This window comes from Zingiber officinale, chromosome 1A (assembly GCF_018446385.1).
Source record: "Zingiber officinale cultivar Zhangliang chromosome 1A, Zo_v1.1, whole genome shotgun sequence".
In the NCBI taxonomy this organism is placed as follows: Eukaryota; Viridiplantae; Streptophyta; class Magnoliopsida; order Zingiberales; family Zingiberaceae; genus Zingiber; species Zingiber officinale.
The window spans coordinates 81,543,043-81,562,582 of NC_055987.1; the positions used below are offsets into that span (position 1 = coordinate 81,543,043).

General features: G+C 33.2%; 1 protein-coding gene across 1 annotated transcript in view; it reads left to right on the forward strand.

Annotated features, from left to right (window-relative positions):
• The window catches only part of LOC122026407, a 32,810-nt gene that overhangs the window by 697 nt on the left and 12,573 nt on the right, over positions 1-19,540 (forward strand). Inside the window, exons 4-5 of the mRNA XM_042585147.1 lie at positions 377-435; positions 2,058-2,103. Coding sequence (XP_042441081.1) covers positions 377-435; positions 2,058-2,103 — 105 coding nt within the window. The remainder of the gene's footprint in view (positions 1-376; positions 436-2,057; positions 2,104-19,540) is intronic.

Sequence of the window (19,540 nt, forward strand, 5' to 3'; positions counted from 1 at the left end):
GAACTTAGTGATCTTAAGATAACATTTAATTTTTCCTGTGGAAGTTCCATATTAACATCTGTTTCTTTTTAATGAAACATCCATGAGCATGCTGTTTCGTAACGAGCCCTTAATTTTGTTTTTGAAATTTTACAATCTCAATCAACCTCTATATTCAATAAAACATCATGGTTTTCAGTTTGACCTTTATTACTACTAAATCATTATTTTTAGATGACTGACTTTAACCATATTTGAAAATTACTGTCACACGGTGTCTTTTTTCTTATCATTATTTTTAAATTCTTTTGGTCTGCAAATAATAATTTTTTCTTCATAATTATTTAACATTATCTTTTCATTCTTATAATGCATTTCCTTTCCTTCAACTTTTCAGCCATGCCTATTGTTAGGAGGATGGTCACTGGGCCAATGTGGTTACACTTTTTTATTGGTGTAAGTACCTCTGTGTCATATTTTAATGCATGTTTCTAATTCTTCCCTTTTGACGTAAGAATTATTGATTATAGCTTTGTGTTTTCTGTTCTTTTATGTTAGAAAAATCAGAACTTATACTCTTTGTTCTTAGATGTTTTATGATACTTTTTCACTAATTATAGGAAATTTAATTTTGTGGAATCGATGCTGTTTGGTTTCCTAGAGAAATAATTTTGTAGGAATACTGTGGTAAATTGTCTATATTTGGTCCTTTCTGAATTAACATTGAAAACATATCTCCTTAGAATTTTCTCCAATGGTGCTGTTTTCCATTGTCATAATTGTTATTTTACTCAGTCAGCTATTTGCGACAATTTAGCTACTGTCTTTGTTTGCATATTTTAACTAACAACTGGATCTTCCCGCTGAAAGTCAAATAAACACCTTGAGCCAAAATGAATCACCTGATTATGAATGCATAAGAAGCAAATGTGAAAATTCTTAGAGCCTCAAGGACTGAGATTCAAACCAATAGCATCAATACCATGCCTACACAAGAATGCAAAGTACAACAAGATAAAGGAGGGACCCAGAACAAATATCTAGGCAGAACTAAATCAGAGCTGTCCAGTCAAAGTTAATAATGGTCCTGAAAAATTGTGTTATGCTTTAGGAAAGTCTTTCTGAATCTCTTATGGTATTCAGTTGTCTCTTAGGCTAAAAGAATAAATTCATGAGACTGTTGCACATGTTATACTTTTTGGATTTGAGTCTTTGAAAGTTAGTGATCTGTAAAAGAAGTTAATATAATAGAGATTAATACTAAGATGGGGTGATGAGAAAGAACAAAAGAATTTCTACTATTCTTGAGCAATTACGTGTAGCTCCAATAAGTATAGAAAAATGTTGAGATGGAATGGACATGTTGAAATAATTATAGATTTTACGATTACATAAGCTGAATTGAATAAACTTGCAGTGCAAGGGAGAGAGGGAGACCAAAGAATCCTCAGTATTAAAAGTAATATGAGGACTTGAATATTACTGTACACGAGTTGAATCAGATTATGTTAATGGTGCAAAACTTAGTAATTAAAAGTAATAGACTTGAATGTTATTGGTGATATAATCTCAGATGCATAGAGTTCAATATATGCTTACCCCTCCTAATTTGGCGGGTCTAGCATATTTTGATGATGATGACCACTTGAGGGAAAATTACTGATTTTCATGGAAGCAAATATAAAACAACTACTGTATATATGTACTATTGTTCGCATTGGCTGCAATCACTTCTTTATTCATTTATTTTTCATCTTGTCTATTGGATTCAATCGTTGTTATGCCTCATTTGTTTCCTTTGTAAGTGCTTTAAGATAAGCCAAAAGCATTGACCTGAATTTCATCAATTATCTTTTTTTTTCCCTTATTTTTTCAAAAAGAAACCCCTCTTCCATCCTTTCTAATGCATCGCCATTCAAACAAAAATTATATTTATCCTTTTTAATGTTAAAACATCCCGATGTTGTAGCTGTTTTAGAGTTAATTTGGTTAGTAAGTTATGGACAAAGAATATAACTTAAAAGGAATCATCCATTTAGTTAATGTCTTTGTTGTTGATGTCATCTTTTCCCTTTCAGGCTCCACCTGTAATTGTTTTCTCATCGGCTTGTGCTGGATTGGCAGGTTAGATTATCTTTCTTTAAAACTTCTACTCTTCCATCCTCCTTTCAAGTTATGTGATCATTTCTCTTGGTCACCATGGCATGTATATGGACTATATGTCACAGTAGATACAGACATACTGTTATACCAATTCTTTGCTAACTAGATTGTGTGGTGAACTTATATTCTCCTAATTTTAAGTCCTACAACCACTAATAGCACACAGCAGTTAGGATTCATATTGTAAGTCCAAAGTATGATATATGTGTTTATGAATTTTGTATAGATGAACTTTGTCTTGCATAATCTATTCCAAATAGATGGTCATCAACCTTGCAACCTATGCATCCAACATGCATCTTTCAGAGCGTTTGTTTAAATTCTCCATGGTCATCTATGAGTAATTTTTCTGATTAGCCTACAGTTCAAACTGTCTTTTTAGAGTTTATATGCACATTAGTACATATAAATGCATTTTCTTGGTTCTTTGAAACTTATCCTGTACATGAATTTAGAATTGACTCTGTATTCCCTAAAATATGGTCACTTTGAAGAAAACTCATGTTCGTTAGTTGCCTGCTTCACTTTGCTTCAATGCATTTTCGATCATCAATCAAACTATATTTGTTTGTTTGTGCTCTGTACATCCACGTAACTAACTGATATCAACTGTGGTTCGCTTGGACCTAGTCATTCAGATTGTTTTGATTATTAGAGACATACATAGTTTGAAGAAGAACAATTTAGCGAGATAAATTACTATGACATGATGTCTGAGAAAGACTAGGAGAAATTCATTGGCAACTTTTGTATTGAGCTTTGTCTTGTACATAATCTGTTATGATGGAGAGTTGATCATGGAGTTGTTAAAGTTGTGCGCTGTGTGTGTTGGGAATCAATTATGTTAAAGAGACTCTTTAGCTTTTCATACAGTCTAACTAATTCTGTGATAACATATTTGAATGTTCATAAGAATCGTATTCATCCACAAAATATAGACCTAAAAGTTAATGAAGATAATTTTTTTTCCCGAAGTGTATTATTATTTCACTATTGCCTCATTGTATGGAAAGATGATTAAGTTTGACAATGATCATTAGATTTGGTTGGAGAGGCTCTTTGGCTTTTCATACAAGTCCATCATATTCTGTGATAACATATTTGAATGTTCATAAGATTCATATTCATCAACAAAATATAGACCCAAAAGTTAATGAAGATAATCATTTCTGTGAATTTTTTTCCTGAAGTGTATTATTATCTCACTATTGCCTCATTGTATGGAAAAATGATTTAATTTGACAATGATCATCAGATTTGGGTTAATAGTGAGTTTTAATAGAAAGGCAAACAAGTTAACTGGAACTTGAATGTGGAACCTGTATTGAAAGAAGAAGATGGCAATACAACTTCTGCAAGAGCGACAAGTCTTATTACAAGAAGAGAGATATGCCTACAAATAACTTTTGCAAGGGCGACAAGTCTTATTACAAGAAGAGAGATATGCCTACAAATTGAAAGGCTTCTGCAAAGGATAGATGTGCCTATTGTTCCAATAATGGCATTGGAAAGATTGTCCAAAGCCAATGAATAATATAAACAATAATGCAAATGTTGAAGATGGTAAAAGAAAATCTTATTTCTTGCTACTTTAGTGGTATTAACCTTGATGAATTTGGTGGTTTCTTTTACCCATGTTCCCACTAAGGACGGGTTGAAGGGGACAAAGATAACTAATAATATTTCATGAGAAACAAGAGTAATCAGAGAAACTTGCATGAAGATGCATAAATCTTTTGAGGCATGAAGGACCATGAGATGCTTCATGCTTAATAGATGCGCATAATTTGTGCTTTATTGAAGATGGTTGTTGTATAATGTCTAATTGGATTTGAGTAGATATTACTATGCAATGGTGCTCTGGGGTGTAAATGAGCCAAGACGCTCGTGAGCTATTCGAAGCTCGATTCGATAAAAGCTCATTTGAGCTCGTTTAGTGAGGCTCGTTAAGATAAACAAACCAAGCTCAAGCTTCACAATATTTGGCTCGTTAGCTCGTGAACATGGTCGTTAAGCTCATGAATCAACTTTTAAATAAAAAAAATAACAGTTTTGATATTGAATTTATAGATTTTACACTTTACTTATGAAAAACATAGACAAATATATTAAATTTATTTATTAGAATAAAATTATAAATTTTAACAAGAATATTATAATTTTTTAAAAATATATAATTTAGTTTTTAATGAATATTTAAATTTATAATTTATATTTATTAAGCTCGTTTAGGCTCGATAAAAGCTCGAATAAGCTCGTGAGCCATGAATATATTCGTTAAATAAAGCTCAAGCTCGACTCGATTATAAACGAGCCAAACTCAAACATCCAAGAGTTCGGCTCGGCTCGGCTCGATTACACCCCTAATGGTGCTCAACTAGTCAAGCCATCTTAATAGTATAATACCCTTGGTTGTACGTGGTAGGTATACCAATGGAGGAATGGTTGTTGAACTTGTAGGAATATAGATGGTTTGGCTAGAGGGGAGAGGTGAATAACCTTTGTAATTCTTACTCATGTTTGTGATCTATAAGACAAGTTAATCGTAGCGATGACACAGAGATAAGAAAGCAAACCACAACACTAAGATTTAATATGGTTCACCCCCCTTATAAGTTGCTACATCCATGGCCTAGGTCCTCAAATGACCATTAAACTTTTCTCCTTTCTCGGTAAGGTTCTAGAGGTGGAAAAACCTCTTACAAGCACACTTCTTATAATAGATGAAGGTTGAGTGCACAAGAAGATGAGAGCAAAGGAAGGAAACTCTCAAGCAAAGCTCTAACACAAGTACCCAAATATTCATATATTCATAGTAGTTAGTTTCAAGGTTTAAAATCTCGACCCGTGCCAAGGTTTCGATTTCATACCAGAACGATATGGTTTTGGTATCGTATTGTGTCGTGTCGATCTTGTTTCGATAATTTTTTTATTTATATATAATAATTATTAGATAAATATGTTTATTGTGTATAATTTAAAAATAAGTTGTATATTGATTTTATATAAATTCTCAATTATTGAACAATTTGATATTGTTAGAAAAAATAATTAAATATAGTTTTTTTTTAAAATTAATCTATCGATAACTTGAATTAAAATTGATATATCATAATATGTTATCTTACTAATATCAAAAGGAGTGTGAATCAGATGGAAGCATTAGTTCTTGTAACATTCTATTTAGGTCAACTCCATAGTTCTCCAACGCCCAGATTAAATAATCATCCCATGACATGGGATATTGATATTGATTTTTCTACATGCCCATCAGCGTGTCTCGATTCATCGCTAGATATTGGATTTAAATTGACACCACTGAAATCAGAACGGGTATAGGCACATGATAAGAATAAGGATAAGGATAAGCATACGTCCCTGAGCTCTGGTATGATGGATCAGCATATGATGCATTAGAGTTATAATAAGAAGGTTGTGAGTATGATAAACTTCGACCAGAATCAATCTAGTTAAACTCTCCCACATATCTTGATAATTATGAGTTTTCTTTTGTTTGTCACCCTTATATCGACGTTGATATTGAATAGTGCTACTTCTAGCTCCATAATCATAATCTTGAGTTGCATGTGTGTAATTTATCTCGCATGTCCATGGCTCTGGTGCTAGAGTAGGGGGAATATAATTTTTACCACAAGATACATCACCACTGTTATCAATTCCATGAGTACTTGCACTACTATCAATCACTATCCTCATTTCGAACTTCTCGTCGGATTACAGTGTCAGAAGGTGATGATGTTTTATCACTGTCATTATGTTCTTGTTTATCAATTACATCAAGTGGATTTTTTCTAATTCTCAATTGACCTCTTCCCATAAAAGTAGGAGGTTTGCCTTTTGCTTTATTTTTAAGTAAAAATTACAGGAGCTTTGCCTTTGCTTTTGCCTTTATCTATGAACTTTGGTTGGGTTTGGGGTTGGAATGTTTGAGAATGTCTGGACCGAGATTCAGAAAATTGGAATTCTTGATCAAAAGCTTTATCATCATCTTCTTCCTCACAGATATCTCCTCTAGCTTATGTTTTTTCAATCTATTGTGTAAGAAATTGAGATGGTCATGGTGAGTCTTCTGCTTCATCAAGTAATGGATTCTTAACCTCAACAACGCTCCACCAATTTATCATTGGATCATTCTCAGTTTGGACAAATTCAATATCAAATGGGTCTACATCACCATACCCTTGTTCTTCATTCTCTTCTGTTATTGCTCTTAGATAAAGACACATATTATAATGAACGTAGACCATCTTCTTCAAGCGACGATAAGAAAGACGATTTCGTACTTTGCATGAATGAGGGAGCAAATTGACCAATTTCTTTCACAACCACTTGAAGACGTTGTTCGTACTGTAATTTTTTTCACATTTGGAGCTGATCCTCTATATTATAACTACCATGATAAATAATAACAAAATTAAAATAGTACTTATATTTGTGACAATAATTAGTAATAATTTTTACTACATTTACCTGCATCCATTTTATATCTGCATGACACTGCAATATGATTGCTAAAAGAATCATATGTCTCTCGAAATAATCGACTTTTATTAATAGTCTCAGCAATTGATTCTCTATTTGTATGTAGTTTTTGATATTACATGTCGTCACTAATAAATCATCATTTATTCCAAGATTATAACAGTATTGATATGCCGGATTGAAATAATAATCTACAATAATTAAACATATATAATTATTAATAACAATATTAAAAATTCGTTGTTATTAAAAAATACGTACCGGCGAAATGAATATATTTTCCCATTTGATCATCCCATCTTGTAGTGATTATATCAATGTAATTTGATACTTGATTGGTGATGCGCCTCTTAATTTCCTCTTTTGCTTCATGAATTATACGATAAACGTTGCCCATTTGTAGCTTCTTGTCCGTATCGACTTTATGTAGAAATGATTCTACTGCTATAAAAATATATGCAATATAGTCCCAAAATCAGACAAATATAATAATTTTTTGCACCTCCTTACTTTCGGTCATGTTAGAATATCGAGATGCTTCCTAATCCTCAAAAGAGAATATGACCTTCAATCTGACTTTTTTTTATTCAACAATTTTAACAGAAGAAAGTAAGTGGCAAACCTAGTCACTCTTGGTTGCAGAATCTCTCCATCAATAAATTTTCTCATTAATTCATGAACCCAATGATGATTATTAAGGAATTTTGTTAAAGATTGACCTTTTTCACTACCTTCTTCACTATATCGAGCTTACTGATATCTGCCATCATTGAATCGATATAGTGTGTTGTGCATAGTGTCCAAAATAATATTTGATACTTTTTCTCTAATAACTCTCCAGCCCTCTTAAAGTTTACACCATTATTTGTAATCACCTGTACTATATGTTCTGCACCTATCTCTTGAACTACACTATCCATTAAACGATATATGTAGGGTGCATCATGATAGTCTGTTGTTGCATTAATAAAACATCAACATAACCCCATATAAGCTCTATTGATTTTTTGCATGATAGGATCCAAGTCTTGATCTCCTCCACTTGTTCATCTAAATATGGACTAACAATTTCATATGTAGTCGGAGGTTGAATATCAAGACTAGATTTTTAGATGTTGGACACTATGCTATGGTAGTATTGTTGTTTGTTGCATTAGGAGGAATATGATTAAAGTGAAAAAAATCTAGCAATACTTTTACTGATTGATTTCTTCTCTTTTGAATATGCATCATCAATCCTAGTCTGTTTGCTAGCTTGGTCTAGGAATGCTAGTGGATCAATATCAGCAATATCAATTGCATGTCTTCATCCCATAGAAGGAAAAAAACGACCAATATCACCTTGTGTTGAAGTAATACGAACACTTGCACTCCTTCCTAATATTGTTGCAGTAGTTGAGCCACTTCCACTAACACCAGAGCTACTTCTATGTCGTATATTTTGCTCATAGTCATATTGAGTTCGAGTGCACTGAGAGCTGCTAAAAAGTTTTTGTCATTTGGAACTTCACCATGACCTTCAAATTCATCATAGATTGGTTCTTTAGAGCTTCGTCGTTGTTGTTTATATTTTAATGTTTTTTTGCCATCAAGTTCCTCTTTCATTTCACAACGAACTTCTTGAGAAACTTTTGGACAATTAGACACATCCGCATATCCACCAGTAAGATGTTATTTTAGGTGTGTGACCTCACCGCCGCGTCCAATCATATCGCAACGCAAACATTGCCAATTGTCAATGGAATTGACTTTCTAATCGGCGTGCATGTTTCCAAGATGGATCATGAGATTGCTATTTTGGTGTCATTACCTATGCATTATAAAAAATTAAGAATAATACACAGTTCCAAGTAATGGTCATCATTTTATAACGTCAAGAATATATTTATTATTGTAAACTTACAAATTAAGTATATAAACTATAATGAGCAACTTCTTGAAATTTAAAACAATCTCCTAAAAATATTATTTGAACTTTCTTAATTTAGAATGATCAGAACTGTACACGATTATAAATGTTTTATTAGGAATCATAAACTTAACAGTATACTTTTATCAAAACTTCTAAAATAAAGGACAAGTAATATTTCATAGACAAATGAAGTAAAGATATTTAAGACAAAAAATATATACGACAAATAAACATTCTAAGACAAAAATATATATTTCATATGTTCAAGAAACAAGAATTTGAAAAGTAAAAAGTTAAATATATTAATATTTATGATCCAAATTTCAAATTAATTCTAAGATAAAAAAATATTATCTATAATAAATATATAAATTAACACAAAGATGTTACTTTACATATAATAATTATACAAATTAATTAATTATTAATTTAAATAATATAAATTTTAAATAGTAAAAAATATCAATTAAATAGTAAAAAATCTAAAATAATAAAAATATAAGAATATAAATTTAATTTATTAGAATTTTTTTAGATTTTTAAAAAAAATTTAAAATTTTTTTAGAGTTATAGAATATAAATCTGAATTATTATAATTTTTTTAGAATTTTTAAATGAAATTTAAAATAATAAAAAATATTAGAATATATCTGAATTTTTATAATTTGTTTAGAATTTTTAAATAAAATTTAAAATAATAAAAAAATATTAGAATATAAATTAGATTTATTATAATTTTTGAAAAATTTTTAAATACAATTTAAAACATTAAAAAATATTTTTTTCAAATATTAATTAAAAAATTAATTTTAAATATTTTTTTCTATATTTTATTGGGATAATTTAATTAGGTTTTATAAAAGCATGTTTGAAATATCACACATATCTTGTGAATTGTATAAATTAATTAAATCTAAAATATAATTTTCTCACAGCAGCGGGCAGCGGCAGATCACGGGGTTCAATGGCGCTGAATGTGTCGTGGGATGCTTTCGGCGTCGTCGGTGGCGTGTGGCGTCCAGGGATGATTCTTGCACCGTTGGATGATTCCGATGCCAAAGGCGTGGTGGGATGCTTCCGGTGCCTCCGGTGGCGGTCAGCGATGCTTCCGGCGCTACCAGTGGTGTCTAGTGACTCCTCCGACGCCGCTTGCGATGCATCCGAGACGGACGCGGGCGAATAGGGGAAATCATGCCAAAAAAATTAAACGATTGAGATTAAACAAATGTATAAATCATGCCAAAAAATTAAAGGAGTTGACAATTTGTTCCTTTGGAAGGAATCAGAAGTGAAAAACCTTGTTTTGCTTCCATCAAGAGGAGAGACTAGTGCTGGAAGCTCATGGTGTTAGTTTGCATCACCGAAAAAAAGAAGCAGAAACAAGAAGAGGAGAGAGTGTTGGAAACTTAAGTTAGGGAGTCGTGAGGTGATTGGATGCTGCCAAATGGGATACATGTTGCTGAAGAGGAGAAATATAGTCATGGTTTTGTTGAGTCAGGTGATGATTAGTCACTGAAGAGAAGAGGGTATCGATGAGGGCATGAGGGAAAGGTTAAGAGAGGTGGAAATTGAAGAGTTTAATATGGTTTCAATTAATTAAAATTGTATTTTAATATGTCAAGTTATTGATAACTTTTATCATTCTAATAATTCTAATATGGATTTGGTTGGATAGATGGGTAGGGAACTACCAGTACATCTTCTAATAATTTAGTTTTATATTAATAATTATAAATTAAAACTGTGTTGGTAGGAATTCAATAAATTGGAATTGTTTATAATTTAGTCTATTATCAGTTAAAAACTTTTCAGATAACTAATTGAAAAGTAGTAGGAAAAGAAGCAACACTTACACATGGTGTTCATCTATCTATTAAAGCTTATGACAGTCCCGAGGGAAATTTTATGGAGAATTTTAGAAAAAAAAATGTATTAGCATAACTTATGTTGAAATAATTAAGGATATATATATATGAAAAAGTAATGACAAGAGCGAAGACTCTAGGTGTATTAACCAAAGCGCCTTCTATAAAGATAGGGTTATAATAAGGATCAACTCTAAGTTCTTATTTTTTACACTTATCATGAATGAACTTACTAGACACACCCAAGACAAGTTATCATCTTGTATGTTGTTTCCAGATAATATTGTTTTGATAGGTGAGACACATGAAGAAGCCAAAGCTAAGTTTGAATTTTGGTGGGAAACACAAGAAGTGAAAATTTTAGGTTTAATAAAAACTGAATATATGGAATTTAAGTTTAGTAATATTAGACATTGTAAGACAATTGTTAAGATAAGAGATGACGAGTGATATAAGAGTTCTAAGTATTTAGGATTGTTTTTACAAAAGAATAGATGGGTTGAGAGATGTCTTACATAGAATATAATAGATGGTTGAAATGGAGGAGAGCGTTAGATTTTTTTTTTTTTTTGACCGTAAAGTGTCTCTAAAAGTTCAAGGGGTGTTCTACAAAAAATAGCAGTTAGATTATATAAAGCTGAATGCTATATTATTACTCGAGCATATGAGTAAAAGATAAGAATTGTAGAAATGAGGATATCAAGGTGGATGTTCAAACATACGAGAATGAACAAATAAGAAATTTAAAAAAATAGAGAGAATGTCGAGGTTGCGTTTATTAAGAGAAAACTCCGAGACATTTAAGATGGTTCAAATATGTACTTAGATACCGATAAATGCTTTAGTTAGACGATATGTAAGTATGACAAATACATACATTACATGAGGAAGACTAAAGTACATGAGGAAGACTTAAAGAAACTTGGTTAACAATGATAAAATATGATAAAATTATTTAAATATAAGATGAATAATAGGAGATAGAGGACAATAGCATAGGAGGATCCATTGCCGACCACACTTAGAAGTTTATTTAAATATATATTTGGTTGTTGTTGTTGTATTAGTTAAAATTGTTCTTAAGTTTAAACTAATAAGATGGTACTTGAGAGGGATTTATATGTCAAAATAGTAATAACTTCTATAATTGTTTTTTTAACATAATGGGATTTTAGTTTTTCTATTAATAACTATGATATATAATTTAATTTCAAATTAACAATACAAATTGTCTTATTCTTTTAAAAATCTTTTTTACTTTTTTATTTCATTTTTCTTAATGATTCATTGATTCTTATCCAAATTAGTACTCAAGCTTTGGGAATGGATGTTATGGACATCGAAACCAATTTTGACAACAGTTTAGAAAAGTGTAATATGGATATGGTATGAGGAGATCAATCTCTATAGGAGTCAATTTAGGTCAACTTCCAAAATTAAATAAAAATTGTGTAAATGGATATATGCTAAAAAGAAAAGTAGATTCAAGGCTAGACTCATGACATAGGGATGTATATAGAAAGGTGTTGACAGTCACGTACAAAATGGTCTAGTTGGATCATATTGTCTTGATGAGGTTGACAAAACTTTAAAGTTAGATTTATATTGGATTAACATTTTAGGTCTAGTGAGATACTAGAAGGGGTGAGTAGCATAATCAAAACTATTTTGAAAATTGAGTTATCTAAATGCAGTGAAAATGAAATATTTACAAGTTCTTTGAAAAATACGGTGGAAATAAAGAAAATTCAAAAGAAATAAGATGTTTTAAAAAATTCTTAAAAATACAAATATATGTTTGAGGAAAATATAATGGAAATATTGAAATAAATATATTTTTATGAATAATGAAAATCTAATTAGAAAAGAAAGATAAATATAAGTATTTATATTGTTCATAACTCTTTTCCGTGACCTCGCATTGGGGGAGCTTCGTGCACTGGGTTTCCCCTTATAATCCTAGTTCCTACTCCACGACTTGTGGACTTGTAAGGTTAGTTGCCCTGCGAAAATTGACTATTTTTTCCTTTTTTGGAAATCTTATGAAAGTGGAGAAACTTTTTACAAAAATTTGCATATATGAAAAATAGAAGATGAAAACTTTATACTCAAAACCAAAATAAGACTAGCAATTATAATTAGTAAAAATGGATAACTGTGAAAGATGAAAGAACTTAAATGAAGAGCATCATCTTTGCTGTAGATGGAGCATTTGTTGCTATTTCTTGAATGTATATGATTGTGGATGTTTTGGTCAAGTTGCCTTTGGTACTAGAATGAGATTGATCACCATTATAACTTTATCCATGGTGATTGTTGCTTGATTTATACTGGCTCTAATTGACTGTTTCTTTATCACGAGATGATTGTTGTAATTTTAGTCGACTTGACTAGATTAGACTGCAACAAGTCTAGTTCACTTCGATTTGGACTTATTTCTATGTTATTAGGCAACTCTTCTGCTGTAGTAGTTAATTGAACTAGATATATTCATTATCGACTCCTTAAATCATGATTGCATCATTTGTTGGCTATGTCATCTACTAAATGTGTCTTTTAATGAACTCTTTATTTATCATCAGTCCATTGAACTAGATTTAATAAGGTTAATTTCTTGGATGACAATTGTGTCTTTTAAGGACCTGTCTTTATCTTTAATCAACTGAACCAAATCATATCCTTGAATTTAATCATCAATTGTCTAGTGAACTATTTGATTGAATTTTAGTTGTAGTTGATTGATCTTAAGAGTAAATATCAATGTGTTGCAACTCTTGGTTAACCATACAAATCAATTGACTCTAAATTATCATTAATCCACCCGAAATTATCATCAATTGATTGACGTATTGACTTTGACTTGAAATGCTTTTTTTCTTGGTCAAATCTTAGCCTAAAGAAAGCTACTCATGCTTAAAATATTCTAAGCAAGTTACCCATGTCCAAAATATTCAAAGAAAGCTACCCACGCCTAAAATATTCTCAATCTTAAATGCCAAAAGATTATCTTATGGACTTTTTCATTATAGATATTTGGTTGTCCTTTATCTATCGTAACTTTATCGTCGGCTAGGAGGTCTTGCCGCTAGTCTTCCTTTATTGTTGAGATTCCATTTTCTAACATCCGTTGAACTTTCAACTTTATCATCTGCACAACTTCCTGTTGAACCCCGTGGGTGTTTTGATGTGATCAACCAAGTTAGGTTAGGTCCTGTTTGGTTTTAATCCCTGTGTCTAAGTGTGCAGGAGCTTAGGAGCGCAGGAAGTTGAGCGGAAAATGTAGCTAGCGAGAAGGACGACACGAGAATGGAGCCGATGGGCTCGGTACGTCCAAAGGACGAAAGAGCTGCAGAAGAGTACTCCGGTGGACGAGAAGAACGTGCCCGACGTTCTAGGGACGAGAAGCCAGGACGGAAGCCTGCTCGAGGAGAAGGTCGGAAATTGGGTTCGGGTGAGCCCTATTTCGGTTGGCCGCAATCATCCAAGTAATCGGAACTTCGAAAGCTGAAAAGAAGAAGATAGAAGCTGAAAAAATAGCTGGAGGCGCCCTAAACAGTCGTTGGAGGCGCCTCCAACATCAAGCTGATGAAGGCACCCTCAATAGCATTGAGGGCGCCCTTAACAACCTTGGAGGCGCCCTCAATGCCCTTGGAGGCGCCTTCAACTTGGTCAATTTGGCCGTTTGTAATCGGATAAAGTTTTATCCACATATCTTCTTGAAGGCGCCCTCAACCTCATTGGAGGCGCCTTCAAGACTCGAGATAGAATTTCCAGGAGCCTTATCCTGGAGCTAGGAATTATTCAATCAACTCTATAATCAATTCCTAATAACTCTTGAGCTCTCTAAGTGTGTAAAAGACTTCTCCGCCTTCAGAGAAGGAGTTTCTTAGTGCGCTGTTCAACCATCTTGGATTAACAACCATCTAGGTTGTAAGCAAGTCAAATTGCTGAGTCTCTTTTCCTTCTTTTCAGTTATTTGCTTTTATTTAATTGTTGCTATTTTAAGAGTTGAAAGCACGAGGAGGGTATTTTCTTTTTGCAGGCAATTCACCCCTCTCCTCTTGCTGGCCCCGTTGTACCAACAAAGATCAAGACGATGGCCGGTGCAACTATTCATCCCCCGAAATTCGACGGAGACTTCGCAACATGGAAATGCCGAATGGAGGTATTCTTCAAAACAGAATTTGATATTCTTCTAATTATGAAATACGGTTTTGCAGTCCCTAAAGACAAGGAAGAATACAACTGGACGAAAAAGACAAGTGATTCGTGGCCATGGAAAGCGAGTAGTTCCATGCCTCGCGTCGCCACCCAGGAGGTAAGTCGGATCGGGCTCGACTCGCACGAACCTCGGGAAAAATTCTGGAGCTCGAAGGCACCTCGAGGAAGCGAAGTTAGCAGGCGACATCCTCGGGACTCAGATCTCGGATGAACAGCAAAAAGGTAACGACTCTGAAGCTAGAACTAAGGGCTGATAACTCAACTAAGCAATCTCGGAGAAAGTAACAAACCGAGACTCGATCCGGTATCCTCGAGCCCTTCCAGGAACTTGGACGAAGGCGTCCTTAGTGGTGATCGTACATCTCTAAGGACTTTGAGGTAAGTACTCTAGAAAATCTTTTTCTACTTTTGAACTTCGAATCTCGGTGCAAGCCTAAACAAATAAAGAAGTCGAATATCAATGTTGCCCTAATGTGAGATGGACGATCCCGACTCAACGTCGATCGATGGTAATGAGTATGGTAAGGAAGTTAAATAAGTTTATTAAGACTAATAAATTTAGATCGCGATCGAGAAAGCAGCAATAGAGAAGGGCGGTCCGATGCTACAATTGCAAGGAAGAGGATGACTGCCCAAAATTGAAGAAAAGGGATAAGGAGAAGTCCCAAAGACAAATAACCTCCAAACACAAGATCCTAAAGGCCACATGGGATGGTTCATCGTCCTCCGAATCTGAAGTCGAAGCCTACGCCAGAGTTGCTCTAACAGCAATCCACCAAGAAGAAGATGAGACCAACTCAGAAATGAGCATAGATGAAGGGGGAGGATCATCAGAAGAAGAAAGCTTCGATGAAGGGGGAGCATCAGAAGTAGAGGTAAGTGAGGTACGTGGCTTTTCTCCCAAACAATCTTTTAAATTTATTAAAAGTCTTACTAAAGATTTGTTTAAACTAGAAAAGGAAAATGTTGAATTAAAATTAAATTTAGCAAAAACATGTCCTCTACAATTATATGATAATTTAAAATTAGAAAATGAAAAATTAAAAATAAAAATTGATAAATTGAAAATTAATCATGCATGCTTGAATAAATTTCAAAAATTAAAACTGAGAATTTATGGTAAATTAAATTGGTATATTAGACATCACCAAGGTCAACTTAGGAAAATTCCTAAAGAATATGTACCCCCTAAGTTTTTGACTAACCCAGTAGGAAGAACCTCTGTTGGGTTCAAAAATCATATCTAGAGTAAAACTTTTGTTAATCAAGATTTTCAGAAGAAATTAAATATTGAAATTCCTTAAAAGGCTTTGTCTAGAAGTGGTTGATGATCCAATAACCAGGAAGGCCTAGTGCCTCGCCACAGCCTGGAAGCTGATTATCGAATTAAGTATTTAATTGACAATCTGATAAAGCATAAAATATCGGTTAATGCTTTTTAAAATTCTTGTCAATTATTTGAATTTTTTTTTAACTTAAAAATAGTGTTAAAAGTTTGTTTTAACTTAGACAATTATTTGAGTTTGTTCTTTACTTCATTAACTTGGAAATTTACCCCCTATTTTTTGATGTGATCAAAGGGGGAGAGTTAGTACAAGTTCAGGGGGAGTTAAAACTTTTTTTCAAGTTCTGAATTTTGATAGATAAATTCATTCTATACTTAGTATTGCAATTTATTTTTAATTGCAAACTTTATGCTTGAAATGTTAGTTTTGTAATTTCTTTAAATTACTTGTTTGGTTTACCCTAACTTGAACTTGGGTTGATGCACATCAAAAAGGGGGAGATTGTTGAACCCCGTGGGTGTTTTAATGTGATCAACCAAGTTAGGTTAGGTCCTGTTTGGTTTTAATCCCTGTGTCTAAGTGTGCAGGAGCTTAAGGGACGAGAAGTCGGGACGGAAGCCTGCTCGAGGAGAAGGTCGGAAATTGGGTTCGGGTGAGCCCTATTTCGGTTGGCCGCAATCAACCAAGTAATCGAAACTTCGGAAGCTGAAAAGAAGAAGAAAGAAGTTGGAAAAATAGCTAGAGGCGCCCTCAATAGTTGTTGGAGGCGCCTCCAACATCAAGCTGATGAAGGCACCCTCAATAGCATTGAGGGCGCCCTCAACAACCTTGGAGGCACCCTCAATGCCCTTGGAGGCGCATTCAACTTGGTCAATTTGGTCGTTTGTAATCGGATAAAGTTTTATCCACATATCCTTTTGGAGGCGCCCTTAACCTCATTGGAGGCGCCTTCAAGACTCGAGATAGAATTTCCAGGAGCTATATAAAGGCCCCTGGAGCTAGGAATTATTCAATCAACTCTGTAATCAATTCCTAGCAATTCTTGAGCTCTCTAAGTGTGTAAAAGACTTCTCCGCCTTCAAAGAAGGAGTTTCTTAGTACGTTGTTCAACCGCCTTGGATTGACAACCATCTAGGTTGTAATCAAGTCAAATTGCTGAGTCTCTTTTCCTTCTTTTCAGTTATTTGCTTTTATTTAATTGTTGCTATTTTAAGAGTTGAAAGCACGAGGAGGGTATTTTCTTTTTTGCAGGCAATTCACCCCTCTCCTCTTGCTGACCCCGCTGCACCAACACTTCCTTCACCGACTTGGACTTTTGCCAATACGTTTTGAACTTTTTAATTTGGATTTGCAACATTGATATCTAGAAAACTTATACTTGCATACCTGACACACACGTTAGTCAAATGTAAATCTAACTTTAAACTTTTGCTAACCACATCAAAATAATATAGTCGGCTCGACCATTTGGTGTCACCAACAATCTTCCTCTTTAATGTTTGGTAACCCATTTAAAATTAGAAAAAATTGATTAAAAAAGGTAGGAAGAAGTCAAACAAAGAATTTTCTCTCGAGAAATCTACTATTTCTCCTTTGAAAGAAACTTAATCCTTTCTCCCTTTTCTTTGCCATTTATAGTGTATCTTAATTTTCTTCCCTTTACTTTTTTTAGAAGATAAACATGTTATAACTTTAAGACTTCTTACTCTCCCTCTTTGTTGCACATAGAAAAATAAATAAGAATAATATCAAAATTCTCTTAGCTGCCCCTCAAGAATGTCTACTGGGTGTTACTCCCCTTGTAGGTTAGCCATTGCAAAGATTAAGAGGAACAATTTGATAAAGGAATTTATGTAGGTAGTCAACTGGTTAAACTTAGTTATTGACTTTCTCCAATAACAATCAATTGAGGTTTCTACTAAGGTTTCTAATTTGGTGAAAAATATGAATTTTAGTAGATGTATGGCATCAATATCTCAACATCATTCATTCTTCTACTAATACATGACAAAAACATAAGCCTAGTAGACATTTTGTATTTGTCTATCATGCATGAAATCTTGTTAGATCAATAATTTATAAAATTCATCAGTGATATCACATAAAGTACAAGCAAATGATCATGCAAATATATATATGTAAGTCGAGTCAATATCTGGTATCAAGTCATAACATGAGTCAAACTTTAATGCATAAGGTTGCTACATTAGGATCCCTCTAATCTAATTTTGTGATGGGGGTTGTTGTTCTAGGTTCTATCCTCTCAGCGTCTCATACATCTCATCCTACATGGGTAAACATTGTGCATTTTGGAGAAGATCAAACCTTTTTGAAATCTTGCCTTTCCTAGCTAATCTGGATAAGATACTGAGTGGTTGTGGTGGTGGCATTTGTGTTGCCTCCTCAACCTCCTTGTCATCGACATTAGTTGATCCTTTTTTAGGCTTCTTCGCGGCTTCCATATAACGACCCCTTCTCTGGTAGTCATCCTGTCCAAGGAAAGCTTCTGAACTCTGATTTGGTCATAACTTGTGGTCAAAGGCTAGAGGATCCCTTGGGGGTGACATCTATATCTCGAGGTAATGATTGCAGTGATGATATTTCTATAAGGCAGGTAGGCTTTTCATAGCATACATAATGGATGATGAGTCTAAAAATATGTAACATTGATTAAAGCATACATCATAAAAAGATGTGGAAGCCAAAATCTTGGCTTGTCCCCTAGTAGTGATGGGTAAAAGATATCCAACAATGATTTTATATAATACCTTACCCCACTGAGCAGATAATCTAGAATAGGAAAATATATAGTTGAATGGGGGTGTATAACTTTGCTAGTACTGAGATGAGTCTATAGTAATGATATCAAATGACTCAAGTAATGTCTCATTAAAAGTGGACAACCATACAAATGAACTATCTAACTATTGATACTCTAAAAACTCTCTAAAAATGAAAGGAGAAAAAAACTTAAAATAAACTGATCCTACTTTGACTCTAACTGAACATGTCTCATTAGTGTTATTCTTTATACAACTCAACATTGATGATTTATGTTGGTGCCGATTTTGCACAATCTATAATGTTCTATGATTTCAGTCACATTTAAAACAAAACAGCAACTCAGTCTTATCTCATTAGGTGGGGTCGACTATAAAAATCCTTCTACACCATTGACTCTATCTCCTATTATATCATCATTATATTTAAATAAATTTTATCTTATTTTATTATTGTTAAGGTTTTTTTTGATCTTTCTCTTACTCGTTTGATATGCACATTTGTGATAGAGTATTTATCGTCTAAGTACATGTTCGTACCATCTTAAATGTATCTCGCAAAGTTTTTCCTCAATAGGTGTAATCCCGACTTTCTTTCTAATATTTTCATTTCTTATCTTTGTATGTTTGCATATTTATCTTAATATTCTCATTTTTGCAACTCACATCTTTTGCTTATGTGCTCGAATCATAGCCAACATTCAACTCCATATAATATAACAGGTCTAATCATCATTTTATAAAATTTTCTTTTAAGTCTTAGAGGTACTTTATGATCATAAAGAACACTTGATGCTCTCCTCTATTTCAACTATCGTGCTTGTATTTTAT